The sequence below is a fragment of the Lithobates pipiens genome, unplaced genomic scaffold (genome assembly GCF_037356315.1).
Source record: "Lithobates pipiens isolate NorthernLeopardFrog02 unplaced genomic scaffold, aLitPip1_a1.2 Scaffold_19, whole genome shotgun sequence".
In the NCBI taxonomy this organism is placed as follows: Eukaryota; Metazoa; Chordata; class Amphibia; order Anura; family Ranidae; genus Lithobates; species Lithobates pipiens.
Window position 1 is genome coordinate 534,671,422 of NW_027507764.1, and position 14,594 is coordinate 534,686,015.

The following is a 14,594-nucleotide window of genomic DNA, read 5'->3' on the forward strand; positions in this document are numbered from 1 at the left end:
ATAAGACTGAGAAAATGTCAGGAAAGACCTACTAGAACAGCTTTATTTGGGGTTAATCAGAGGCACTTTAAATGACGACAGGTGTGTACTGACTCCTATTTAACATGAGTTTGAATGTGATTGCTTAATTCTTTACACAGCTACATCCCCAGTTACAAAAACGTATGCAACCATATCTTAACCACTTCAGCCCCGGAAGAATTTACCCCCTTCCTGACCAGCGATTCGGCACTGCGTCTCTTTAACTGACAATTGCACGGTCGTGCGACGTTGTACCCAAACAAAATTGGCATCCTTTTTTTTCCCCACAAATAGCTTTCTCTTGGTGGTATTTAATCACCCCTCTGGTTTTTATTTTTTGCGCTATAAATAAAAAAAAAGACAAATTTGAAAAAAAAAACGTACTTTTTGCTATAATAAATATCCCCTAAAAAAATATTTTTTGCTCAGTTTAGGCCGATACATATTCTACATATTTTTGGTAAAAAAAAAACGCAATGAGCGATTGATTTGCACAAAAGTTATAGCGTTTACAAAATAGGGGATAGTTTTATGGCATTTTTATTAATTTTTTATTTATTTTTTTAAATGGTGGCGGTCAGCGTTTTTTTTTTTTTTTTTTATCCTGACTGCGACATAATGGCGGACACATCAAACATTTTTGGGACCATTGTCATTTATACAGCAATCGGTGCTATACAAATGCACTGATTCCTGTGTAAATGACACTGGCAGTGAAGGGGTTAAACACTAGGTGGCAGTGTAGGGTTTAAGTGTGTCTTGGGGGCGTGTTGCTAACTGTAGGGGTCTGGCTAAGTTTTACAGATCACTGATCTCTGCTCCAATCACAGGGAGCAGAGATCAGTGTCACTTGTTGCTAGGCAGAATGGGGAGATGCTGTTTACATCGGCATCTCCCCGTTCTTCCTCTCTGTGAGGCGATCGCGGGTATCCCCGCAGCGATAGTCCGCTGGACCCGTGACCGGATTCACGGAGCGTCCCGCGAGTGCGCCTCCGCCGCCTCTTAAAGGGCAACGTACAGGTACGGTGATTTTGCCTGTACGTGCCCTTCTTCCGACGTATATCAGCGTGAGGCAGTCGGGAAGCGGTTTATTTTATTTTTTTACTCCCTGGTTTGTTTTTAACTGAGTTGTGCAGTTTATAGGTCACACTAAGGCTGGGTTCACACTGCTGCGGGGGGAGATCCGGATGTGATTCGCACAGCAAATCACATCCGATCTCCGTAGCAATGCGAGTTCAGCCATACAGATAGTATGGCTGAATTCGCAGCGCTCCCGCAGCAAACTCGCACGGGACCCTTTTTTGGGTCCGCAACAGAATCTGATCGCATGGGGCTTCACACCATGCGATCTGATTCCTGTGCGAGTCGGCAGATCGCACTGCGATATGCCGACGGATCTGGGGGTGTCATTAACATAACATTGACACTCCCAGCCGTCCGCATAGGGCAGTGTGAACTGCCGGCGGGAGTAATGCTATGCGGGAAAACGCCGCGGATTCGCGGCGTTCCCGCATCGCAGCGGTGTGAACCCGGCCTAAAGGTGGAAAAAGTTCTGAAATTATTTTTGTCTCATTTTTTACGTCACAGAAACCTGACATTTTAACATGGGTGTGTAGACTTTTATATCCACTGTATATATAAATCCGACAAATTCTCTCTGGGCACACAAACTACTATATTGCATGATCGTTCTTATGGGCGGTGGGAGGGGACACCCCCCCTCCCACTGCCCTCCGGTGCTTGTACCGACTCACCGCTTCCATCGGTGAGTCAGTCACAGGATCCACCGGCCCCCGGGTGATACCATAGAGATTTCCGGCGGACCAGATCGTCCCCGGAGTCTCTATGATCGTTCGGAGGCCGGGCGCGATGTTATGACATCACGCCCGGCCTCTGCATTCAAATTAACGGTGCCATTTTGGCTGGGAAGCCAGGGTCGTTTTTTTATATTTTTTTTATTTTAGGCTTCCCAGCCTAGAGGTGAGATGTGGGGTCTTATTGACCCCATATCTCACTGTAAATAGGTCCAATCGTGCCATATTCCTATTACAAGGGATGTTTTCATGATGACGGGGCGGCACAGTGGTGTAGTGGTTAGCACTCTCACCTAGCAGTAAGAAGGGTCATTGGTTCAAATCCCAACCACGACACTACCTGCCTGGAGTTTGCATGTTCTCCCTGTGCCTGCATGGGTTTCCTCCGGGTACTCCGGTTTCCTCCCACAATCCAAAGACATGCAGGTAGGTTAATTGGCTTCGGTCCAAAATTGGCCCTAGTATATGAATGGGGACCTTGGATTGTGGGCTCCTTGAGGGCAGGGACCAATGTGAGTGTACAAAGTACAGGGACAATTGTAGACACTCACTCAGGTTGAACTGGATGGACTAGTGTCTTTATTCAACCTTACTAACTATGAAACTATGACCTTTCTTGTAAAGTGTCCTTTTTGGTTGTCATCACATCTGTCAAATGTGTTTCTGAGCTGGCTGTACTCTCTTGTAAGAAGTCATCCCTTATCTTTCATATTGACCGCATAGTCTTATGCCCAAGACTAACGTTTTGTTCTAAGGTGGTATCCTTCCTCAGTGAGCACATAGTTGCCTGAGCCTAGTCAGAGCCTATAGCATCTACAGCTTAGCTTAGCAACAGCTTCAGTCAGGAAAATGTATTCTGCATTTGTCCTGTATTCAGTACTTCACAAGGAAACCCCTGCTTCAAAAGACTTAATCTCTTGGATGGATAAGAAATATAATCACTAGAACTTACATTCTGAAGTACAAATCTCCTCTTGTGCTTTTTTTTGTACCCATTCCACCAGATCATGGGATCATGGGTGGTACAAAAGTTGGGCCTCTGTAGCCCAACTTTTGTACCACCTGGACATCTGCTGATATCCTTGCAAAGATCTGCCAGATGGACATCCAATCTTCTGCGGATACAGCTTTTAGGCACAAGATTCATGCAGTGGCATTTTAAAGATGGGTTGTTGGCACAGTATTGTTTGCCTAGTTGTTGATCACCCTTCTTATTCATTGCTTGGGTACATCTGAGGGTCTATGAATATTCAGTCCGTGTTCTGTACTGTACTCCAAGATATGGAATTTACAGGTAAGTGAAAATGCCTCTCTTTCATGGTCTGGTGGCTACTTAATGAGTGCAGTCTAGAAATAATCAGTTTTGTGTAATTGCACTGACGGCATTGACTGACAGGTATGTAGTACTATTTGCACATCTGCTTTGTGTCCTAGATATACTGAAATAAGATAAAAGCATTCATTTCCTGTTCTTATTTTTACTTGCATTTTTTTGGCCTTCTTGGAACATTGTCACCCACAAGCCAAAAACCTCTCCTAGCTTGTTTTGTTTACATTGCTGAATGTCAGGTGTTTTTGTTCATGCATGTCCCTTGGGGTGCCATTGAAATAGAATGGAAAGTCACCTCACTGCACACAAAAAACACATGTAAATGTGGCCACAAATACTGTTAACCTTTTTAATGTAATTTTTAAAGAGATGCATTATTTTCTTTTGTTGTTGTTAGTGAGCTTGCATTGTCTCATACTATGTGGTGTGGCTTTCGCAGTATGGCCGTTGTATTCGTGCTGCTGTCCGTCTGGAAAAAGGTCTTTCGTCACTTGCTGATCACCTTACCCATGAGAATGAGCGTGTTGTACGTGCCGTATGTGGGGCTCTTCGAAATCTATGTGGAGACAACCGGAACAGGGAGCTGATTGGTGAGGCAGTTGTCTTGTGATTCTTGTAGGGATTGGTTACTGGGGTGGGTACAACATGACAAAACAAGCTAATTGGGGAGTGGATAAGGAATAAGGTTAAATAAAAATACATATTCAATTTCTGTCTTTTTTCTTATGTGGCACCCTTTGCAGGTAAGCATGCTCTCAGCAGTCTGGTTGCTCGTCTCCCCAGTTCTTCTCCCCAGTCAAACAAAGTTTCAGAGGATACAACTGTGGCAGTACTTGGCACCATCCAGGAAGTCATCACTGGAAATTTAGAAGCAGCTAAGAAGCTGCGGGAGAGCCAAGGAATTGAGAGGCTTGTTCTCATCAACAAAGGAGGGTAAGTGTCTGATTAGTATTTTTGCATTTCACTTTAAAGCCTGATTTTAGAGAGCTTCTTGCATGTACAGGATATGATAGATTATATATATATATATATATATATATATATATATATATATATATATATATATATATATACATATATATACATATATACACACACAAAGGAACACGTTCTCCAACTTGCAATAAATTTACTTTGTCTTTAAATCAACAAATGTCATGTACATCAGCAATAGCAGCTACCGTATACCGTTGCGAGCATCCCTGCTCTTCCTCAGGCTGTCTGGCAATGTCTAACACAGTGTTTCTCAACCCCAGTCCTCAAGGCGCCCCGACAGGTCATGTTTTCAGGATTTCCCTGAAATTATATGGTTGTGGTAATTACTAAGGCAGTGAAACTGATCAAATCACCTGTGCAAAATAATGGTAAGCCTGAAAACATGACCTGTTGGGGCGCCTTGAGAACTGGAGTTGAGAAACACTGGTCTAACATACTACAAAACCCTTCCTCTTAAAAAAAAAAAAAAAAAAACCCCAGGTGGGTGTTGCCCCACAGGAGAGTCTCATGCTCCCAAAATTGAAAGCACGTGGATTAAATTAACCCCATATGAATCTCACAATCGCTTACCTATTACCACCAAGCTAATTCTAACACAATAAATCCAATCAATAGTTATTATCAAAATATAATAATGCATCACATAGGGTCAGATATAGAAAAAAATGGGAAGTGCTTACAAGAGCCAAACAAAGACAATCCATACAATTTTCTCTTTCGTTCATTGACGGACACCACTCCTTTAATTCTTGACCTTAAGGTTATCGCGCAACTTCAGGAGAAGACTAGGCAGAACATGTAACACATGTAAAAACAGGCAGACTGCACCGCCCAGGGAGCGGTCCCTCTGACTATAACCCCTCACCCTGCTTCCTGCAGCTCAGTTTTTTTCTGCCTAGTGTAGAAGGACCTCCCTCCCTGAGGGGACCATTGGTCCTGGGAATTTTTTCTACAATTTTTGATCCTGTGATCTACTATCAACAGCCGACTGGATAATATAGATCCTTGTAGTCTCCCCAACCTGGCCATTGAGCGCGAGCAGACCCTAGCTACGTGCTGGGTCGGCCACGACATATCCTTTGAAGGCCCTCAACAGCTTTTTGAAAGTGCAAAGATTCAGGATGGAATCAGTTCACTCCATGGTCGCTGCACTATCAGGGGCCTTCCTGGCTTCCCTAGATATCCAGGACGCGTATCATGGCTGTTCACGATGTAAACAGAAAAACTGACAGACGCGAGTAGAGGAGAACCGATCGGTAGCTCTCCTGATTGCTTATCAGTGCAGCCCCCCCTCGGATGCCCACACTAGACCACCAGGGATGCCCCCAGGACCACCAGGAAGGTGCAAGTGAGTCCAATCTGTGCCCACAAATGGGCACTGACTGGCACCATCATATAACAAATGAACAAGTGATGCACAGCAGTGCCACCCATCAGTGCCACCTATCAGTGCCCCTCAGTGCAGCCATATCAGTGCCTGTCCTTGAAGAAGAAAACTTACTTATTTACAAAAAATTTAACAGAAACAAAGAAAACTTCTCTTTTTTTTTCAAAGTTTTAGATCTTTTTTTATTTGTTGCACAAAAAATAAAAATCGCAAACCAATCGCTTATTGTGATTTTTTTTTTTTTTTTTTTTTTTTTTACCAAAAATATGTAGAAGAATACTCTATTGTAAAAAATATGTAGAAGAATGCGTATCGGCCTAAACTGAGGGAAAAAATGTTTTTTTATATATTTTTGGGGGATATTTATTATAACAAAAAGTAAAAAATGAGTTTTTTCAAAATCGTCGCTCTATTTTTGTTTATAGCGCAAAAAATAAAAACTGCAGAGGTGATCAAATACCACCAAAAGAAAGCTCTATTTGTGGGAACAAAATGATAAAAAAAAATTTGGGTACAGTGTTGTATGACCGTGCAATTGTCATTCAAATTGCTACAGCGCTGAAAGCTGAAAATTGGCTTGGGCAGGAACGTGTCTATGTGCCTGTTATTGAAGTGGTTAAGTTACTAGTTTGTTGTAAGCGCATCTTTTTATGCACAAGTTGGCCGCTGGTTTTGATGTCAGACGTTTTAAGATGGCGACTCCTCTGTTGAGGTGTTCCTTTTGTTGTGGATGAAGTTATGTTTTTTGCGGTTTCCACCCCTTGTTTGTTTACACTGCTTGGGGATGCCCCTAAGGTCAAGAATTAAAGGAGCTGTGTCCGTCAATGAACGAAAGAGAAAATGGGATTTTTGTACTCACCGTAAAATCCTTTTTTCTGAAGTTCATTGACTGACATAGCACCCACTCCTCCTATTTATGTTTGTACTGCTTTTTGACGAACTGAGCTGCAGGAAGCAGGGTGAGGGGTTATAGCCAGAGGGACCGCCCGCTGGGCAGTGCTGTGCAGTCTTTCCTGTTTTTATACATCAGTTGCATGTTCTGCCTAGTCCTCTCCTGAAGTGGCGTGATAACCCTAAGGTCAAGAATTAAAGGAGCTGTGTCCGTCAATGAACTTCAGAGAGAGGGATTTTACGGTGAGTACAAAAATCCTATTTTTAACCACTTTCAGACCGGACCAATTTGCTGGTCAAAGACCAGACCACTTTTTGCGATTCGGCACTGCGTCGCTTTAACTGACAATTGCGCGGACGTGCGACGTGGATCCCAAACAAAATTGACGTCCTTTTTTTCCCACAAATAGAGCTTTCTTTTGGTGGTATTTGATCACCCCTGCGGTTTTTATTTTTTGCGCTATAAACAAAAATAGAGTGACAATTTTGAAGAAAAAACGCATTATTTTTTACTTTTTGTTATAATAAATATCCCCCAAAAATATATAAAAAAAATTTTTTTCCCTCAGTTTAGGCCGATACGTATTCTTCTACATATTTTTGGTAAAAAAAATCGCAATAAGCGATTATTGATTGGTTTGCGCAAAAGTTATAGCGTTTACAAAATAGGGATAGTTTTATAGCATTTTTATTAATAATTTTTTATTATTTTTTTTTTACTAGTAATGGCGGCGATCAGTGATTTTTATTGTGACTGCGACATTGTGGGGAACCCATCGGACATTTTTGACACATTTTTGGGACCATTGTCATTTATACAGTAATCACTGCTATATAAATGCAGTGATTCCTGTGTAAATGACACTGGCAGTGAAGGGGTTAACCAGTGGGTGGCAGTGTAGGGGTCAAGTGTTCCTAGGGATGTGTTACTAACTGTGGGGGGGGTTGGGCTTTCATTTAGTGTACACTGATCTCTGCTCCAATCACATGGAGCAGAGATCAGCGTCACTAGTTGCTAGGCAGAATTGAGAAATGTTGTTTCCATTCGGCCGCTCCGTGAGACGATCGCGGGGATGCCCGCGGCGATCGAGTCCGCGGGTCCCGCGACCGGACTCACGGGGGTCCCGACCAGCGCGGGAGCGCGCCGCCGCCGCCGGCGCGCTCCCGATGGCAGGGCGGCAAATTTAAAGGGACGGTACATGTACGCCCATTTGCCTGCCCGTGCGCTGGTCGGCAAGTGGTTAAACTCCTCATATCAAATATATGCAGGATTCTTCACATGTAAATCCTCTTATGTGATCTATATTCTCGTTTGTCCCTGCAAGCTATTATGTCGGTGAATCTACCCAAAAGATAAGACAGAATCGCACAACATTGCAGCACCATAAGATCGAAACAGCCAAGTTTGCCTGTATCCAGGCATTTCTTGGAGAAAGGACATCAGGACTCAGACCTGAGGTTTATATTGATTGAGGAGGTCCTCAGAGATGAAAGAGAGGGTGATCGAATTTTGAAACTTAGCGCAAAGTTTGGATTAACAGGTTATGATCCTTGTATCCGGATGGAATCGGTAGAGATTATGATTTGTATTTATTTTGTGAATGATTCAGTTTAGCGACTATATTGCATGTTCTCTTTCAGATAGAATCGCATCTTGATGTATGGGAGATATGGGATGATGGCTGAAATTAGGATTTTTCGATAAATCCATGATTACATTTCTATGCATGATGGAAATTTCAGTATTATGTGATCATGAGGGAGGGTTTTGTAGTATGTTGCACATTGCCAGACAGCCTGAGAAAAAGCAGAGTATATGGTAGATGCTATTGCTGATGTACATGACATTTGATTTGAAGACTGTAAATTTATTGCAAGTTGGAGAACATGTCCCTTTCTCGTCTTTTAAACGTATATTAGTGGAAGACAGGGAGTCGACTCTGACATTGTTGCAGCCTAAAAACCAGGATAAAGAAAAGGCAGCAGCACACCCGAAGTATTGATATACAGAAAAAAATATATATATATATATATATATATATATATATATATATATATATATATATAATTTTATTTTAATTATCGTACATCATAGGGCACAGAGTCTCAAGTAATTACTTGGTGGGTTAAAGGCCTGCCTTCAGTTGTTGACACTGGTATAACCAATACAGGAAGTTGACTCCCCTATATAACCCCTCCTCCTTCCAGAAGCACTCAGTTTTTTTGCCAGTGTCTAAGGTGTTGGTCACGAGTGAAGATTTGCTCTAAAGGAGCTCCAGGAGGGATCCATGCTGGATTTAAAGAAATCTCCACAATCCGATCCATCCTCGCCTCTGAGGCCATAGGATGGTACCTGGACCTCGATGCAAGAACGAGGTTTTTCCTGTAATGCTTCTCTGTGAGAGCTGGACCCTAGGAACCAGGACGCTTTTTGGTCTTGCTACATTTCCTAAAGTTGTCCTAAGGGGTACTATACAAGGCCCAAAGGAGTGGAACCCCTTTTAAAAGGGCCCCAGTCTTTGAGCGTGTTTAAACGCAGCCCGCCGTGATGGGTGAAAGTTGGATCTGTCTGTTAAATCAGCAGTATCCTGCAGCGAGGACAAGGTAAGGGAAAGAAGCTTTGCTTTTTCCTTCAATATACCTTATATGCCTTATAAATGTCTCCTCTATAAGTAGTAACTTACACTACCTATGATATGTCTTAGTGCAGCTCTGTTTCAGAACATGTGTGGTCCCAGTGGCAGAGGGGGAGGTTCTTACTATAGATCTTGAGGGATTTGGTAAAAAAATACAGCAGTTGCTAATACAGAGATGTGTATAAACTTCTATTTGGGCAGTGGCTGGTTGACGCAGCTGCTTTAGCTGCATGGTTTAATTACAACCCAGCACTTCCACCTAGTAACATTGGGAAACGCCCTATGCTTCTGTGGTTTTAAAAAAAAACTATAAATCTGCTGACAGAACCCCCCTCTTCCCCCTACCCCCCCTCTTCCCCCTTGTAGAGGTGTATAGTACATTCACTTTACTTTGTGTTGGCCATTCGGGTCAATATCTTTATATAATATTTATATTATATATTATTATATATAATATTTATATCACAGACACTCATTTCAGAAAGACTTTTTAACTGAAGAGAGGCAGTCTGTCACACTAAGAGACACCAGAGCGCTGGGCACGTAAGGGTGTAAAAGGCATTTCCAGACAGAAAGAACTGTTATTTTGTGTGTACCTCTGCTTGTGCTTTGCACTATGTCTTCCAGACCTACCGTAAAGGTACCTAAGATGTCACCCCCCAGGTGCTGGGAATCCCAGTTATGCCTCCATACTGTCTTCCTCTTCTGAGAGATCAGACATGGCAAGCCAGGGTGAGTCATTGGAAGCTAGCGGTGGTGCAACTGCTTCACACACTTCAGCCCCTTTACAGGTGACTGAAGATGCATTCTCCTCTGCCTTGCAAGGCTTAGAAGGAAGATTAGTGGCTTTAATCGCATCCTCCATCCAGTGTATAGGAAGCGTCCTAGATCCCCCTCCCACACCTTAGACTTTTTACAGTCAGTGGAGGGTCCAAGAGAATTATGGGGACAGAATGGGGTATTGCCCTCAGATGATCGGGAGGAAAGACATGCGATTATTCTCTGCGAAGAAAACAATACTTGAAGTTCCCAAGGATCCCTACTTCACAATCTGAAGTACAGAGGCTTGCAAAGATGGTTCTCGCTCTACTTGCATGCTACCCCTAACAGAGTTAGCTGAAGGGCCGGTCTCTTCCTTGGGTTCTTTGAAGCCTTTTGCATGCGTTTCCTGTCCACGCATTAATACAAAAGCTTATTTATACCAAATGGGATCATCCGTATAAGCATTTTTCCCTTCCAAAGAGACTCGCAAAGCTCTATCCTATGGAAGAAAGATTCACTAAAAGATGGAAAGTTCCAGCAGTTGACGCTGCGATTTCCAATGTTAAAGATCCAACAGATAAGAAGTTGGAAGGTCTGTTAAAATCCTTTTTTTCTTAGCAAGTACTGTTGCTCAGCCTGCAATTGCAAACCACTTCATTACCGGGCACTTAAACACCTTCCTGCCCAGACCAATTTTGAGCTTTCAACGCTGTCGCACTTTGAATGACAATTGCGCGGTCATGCTACACTGTACCCAAATGAAATTTTTATAATTTTTTTTCCCACAAATAGAACTTTCTATTGGTGGTATTTGATCACCTCTACGGTTTTTATTTTTTGCGCTACAAATAAAAAAAATACGGAAAATTTTGAAAAAAATGTTTTTTTTTGTTTGTTTCAAAACTTTGTAAATAAGTATGTTTTCTCCTTCACTGATGGGCATTGATGGGGCTACACTGATGGGCACTGATAAGGCGGCACTGATAAGGCGGCACTGATGGGCACCAATGATGGGGCACCAATGATGGGGCACCAATGATGGGGCACCAATGATGGGGCACCAATGATGGGGCACTAATGAGGTGGCATTGATGGACACTGATATGTGGCACTGATATGTGGCACTGATAGGTGGCACTGATAGGTGGCACTGATGGGCGGCACTGATGGGCGGCACTGATGGGCGGCACTGATGGGCGGCACTGATGGGCGGCACTGATGGGCGACACTGATGGGCGACACTGATGGGCGGCACTGATGGGCGGCACTGATGGGCGGCACTGATGGGCGGCACTGATGGGTGGCACTGATGGGCGGCACTGATGGGCGGCACTGATGGGTGGCACTGATGAGCGACACGGATGGGCACTGATAGGTGGCACAAATTGGCACTGATAGCTGGCACGGATTGGCATGGGTGGGCGGCACAGATGGGCATGGATAGGCGGCACAGATGGGCATGGGTGGGCACGGATGGGCACTGATAGGCAGCACAGGTGGGCACTCATAGGCGGCACAGGTGGACACTCATAGGCGGCATTGTATTATGTAATACTGTACTAATGGATGCCAATCAGTGACAAACAATAATGCATGCCAATCAGTGATGCCCATTATGGGCACTGATTGGCATCCATTGTGGCACTGACTGGCATCCCTGGTGGTCTAGTGAGGATTACCTTTTGCTGGGCATCCCTGGTGGTCTGTGGCGTCCCTGATGGTCCAGTGTGGGCATCCTCGGGGGGGCTGTGCTGATAATCGATCAGCACAGACCCCCCCTGTCAGAGGAGCAGCCGATCGGCTCTCCCCTACTCGCGTCTGACAGACGCGAGTGAGGAAAAGCCGATCACCGGCTCTTCCTATTTACACTGTGATCAGCCGTGATTGGACACGGCTGATCACGTGGTAAAGAGTCTCAGTCGGAGACTCTTTACCAAGATCGTAGTTGCCGGGTGTCAGACTGACACCCCGCAACAACGATCGCCACGATGCGCGCCCCCGGGGGCGCGCAGCGGCTCATAATCCTGATCACGTCATATGACGCCACAGACCACCAGGATTATGCTTTGCCACCGTCAATTGCCTATAGGGCGGGCGGCAAGTGGTTAAAGGACCATTTCACAGGTGCTCTCAGATGAGCTCACTGCACAAACAAGCACAGGAACTGGCTGAGCTACCTAAAGCATTATGCTTTGCTGTAGACGCTATAAAGGATTCTATTCACCAGGCATCACACCTTGCGTTTGTACTTGTATGCGAAGGACCCTTTGGTTAAAGGGTTGGTCAGCTCAGATGCCTTGTAAGAACTTTCTAACTAGTTTCCCCTTTAACCAGTTCCCGACCAGCGCATGCCGATGTACGTCGGCAGAATGGCACGGACAGGCAAATGGGCGTATCTGTACCTCCCTTTAAATTTGCCGCCCTGCCATCGGGAGTGCGGCGCGCTCCTGTGCTGGTGGGGAGCCCGTGAGCCGCGGGCATACCCGCGATCGTCTCACAGGGCGGCCGAATTAAGAAATGCCGTTGTAAACAGCATTTCTCCATTCTGCCTAGCAACGCTGATCTCTACTCCATGTGATTGGAGCAGAGATCAGTGTTCACTAAATGAAAGCCCAGCCCCCAACAGTAGCACACCCCTAGGAACACTTAACCCCTACACTGCCACCCACTGGTTAACCCCTTCACTGCCAGTGTCATTTGCGCAAAAGTTATAGCGTTTACAAAATAGGGGATAGTTTTATGGCATTTATATAGCAGTAATGGCTGTATAAATGACAATGGTCCCAAAAATGTGTCATAAATGTCCGATGTGTCTGCCATAATGTCGCAGTCACAATAAAAATCGCTGATCGCCGCCATTACTAGTAAAAAAAATTTTTTTATAAAAATGCCATAAAACTATCCCCTATTTTGTAAACGCTATAACTTTTGCTCAAACCAATCAATCGCTTATTGCGATTTTTTTTTTTTTTTAACCAAAAATATGTAGAAGAATACGTATCGGCCTAAACTGAGGGTAAACATGTTTTTTTATATATATTTTTGGGGGATATTTATTATAACAAAAAGTAAAAAATAATGGGTTTTTTTTTTTTTCAAAATTGTCACTCTATTTTTGTTTATAGCGCAAAAAATAAAAAGGTGATCAAATACCACCAAAAGAAAGCTAAAAGGACGTCAATTTTGTTTGGGAGCCACGTTGCATGACCGCGCAATTATCAGTTAAAACTACACAGTGCCGAATCGCAAAAAGTGGTCCGGTCTTTGACCAGCAAACTGGTCCGGTCTGTAAGTGGTTAAGGGAGAACGATTATTTGATAGTTTGGATAAATACATTCAAACAATTTCCAGCGTAAATGGTACTGTTTTTGCCAGTCAAAAGAAAATCTAAGCGTCTTTCATTTAAACTGTTCGGCCTCTGCCATCAGACCAGGCATAAAGGAAGACCTGGGGCTACAAGTCTGCAAAGCAGAATACAAGACCTCCTTATGAAGAGGCATCTCCCCTCCCCAAGGTGGGGGGAAAGACTTCTGATGTACACAGAAGTCTAGCAAAGGGAGATTCAGGACAAATGGACTCTAACACAGTGTCTCTAGGATACAAGCTAGAGCTTTGAGAGTTTCCACCATCTCGTTTTTTGAGATCAAACATTCCCAAGGATCCAGGGAAAAGGCAATCCCTGTTGCAAGCATTAGACCGATTATTGGCTCAAGGGGTGATCAGACAGATTCCCAAACAAGAGTAAAGTTTGAGGTGTTACTCAAACCTAATAATGGTGCCAAAGCCAAATGGGGATATCAGACCAAGTCTAGAGCTACGTAATCTAAATCGGTTCCTGAAAATCTGCTCCATTTGCATGGAGTCAATAAAGTCAGTCGTTTCCATCCTGCAAGGAGAAAAACTTCTGGCGTCCATCGACATCATAGATGCATAGCTGCTTGTCCATATATTTCCTCCTCACCAGAGGTTTCTGTGGTTCAAAGTAGAACAGAAGCATTTTCAGTTAATAGCCTTGCCCTTCGGGCTTGCTACAGCACCTCGGGTATTCACTAAGGTATTAGCCCCACCTCTAGTCAGGTTAAGGGCACAGGGCATAACTGTCTTGGCTTACTTAGATGATCTATTGTTAATAGACCAGTCAGTGGCTTCTTAAAGCAAGGTGTAGCCATCACAAGCAGTTACCTGGAAGGCATGAGGTTGTTAGGGAAGATGGTAGCTTCATTCAAAGCAGTTCCCTATGCTCAATTACATTCGAAACTGAAAGCAGTATTCTGTTTGCTTGGAACAAAACGATTGAAGCTTTGGACTTGCCAATGTGGCTGTCCCCATGAGTGTCCCAAAGCCTCAGTTGGTGGTTACTATCTTGTAACCTGCTGAAGGGAAAGTCCTTCAGATCAATTATCTTAAAGGTAGTAACGACAGATACCAGCCTTTCAGGCTGGGGAGTAGGAGCCTTGCCCATCGACATCCTAGAGATTCCGGCAGTGTATCTGGCTCTAGAAACCTGGACCTCCAGGTTAAAGAATTGTCCTGCTAGGATCCAGTCCGACAATGCCACGGCTGTGCCATATATCAATCACCAAGGGGTCACCAAGAGTCTCTCAGCTCAGAGAGAGGTGAACCAGATTCTAACGTGGACAGAAGAGAATGTCCCATGCCTGCCGGCAGTTTTCATTCCGGGAGTAGAGAATTGGCAGGTAGACTATCTAAGTCGCCGGCAGTTGTTCCCATGAGAATGGTCTCTTCACCGCAAGGTG

At 44.1% G+C, this 14,594-nt stretch overlaps 1 protein-coding gene across 7 annotated transcripts in view; it reads left to right on the plus strand.

Moving 5' to 3' along the window:
- LOC143997550 (catenin delta-1-like) overlaps nucleotides 1-14,594 on the plus strand; it is a 575,442-nt gene that overhangs the window by 421,613 nt on the left and 139,235 nt on the right. For all 7 annotated transcript variants that reach the window (XM_077493212.1, XM_077493213.1, XM_077493214.1 and 4 more), the window contains 2 exons: nucleotides 3,605-3,755; nucleotides 3,909-4,098. In XM_077493212.1, coding sequence (XP_077349338.1) covers nucleotides 3,605-3,755; nucleotides 3,909-4,098 — 341 coding nt within the window. The remainder of the gene's footprint in view (nucleotides 1-3,604; nucleotides 3,756-3,908; nucleotides 4,099-14,594) is intronic.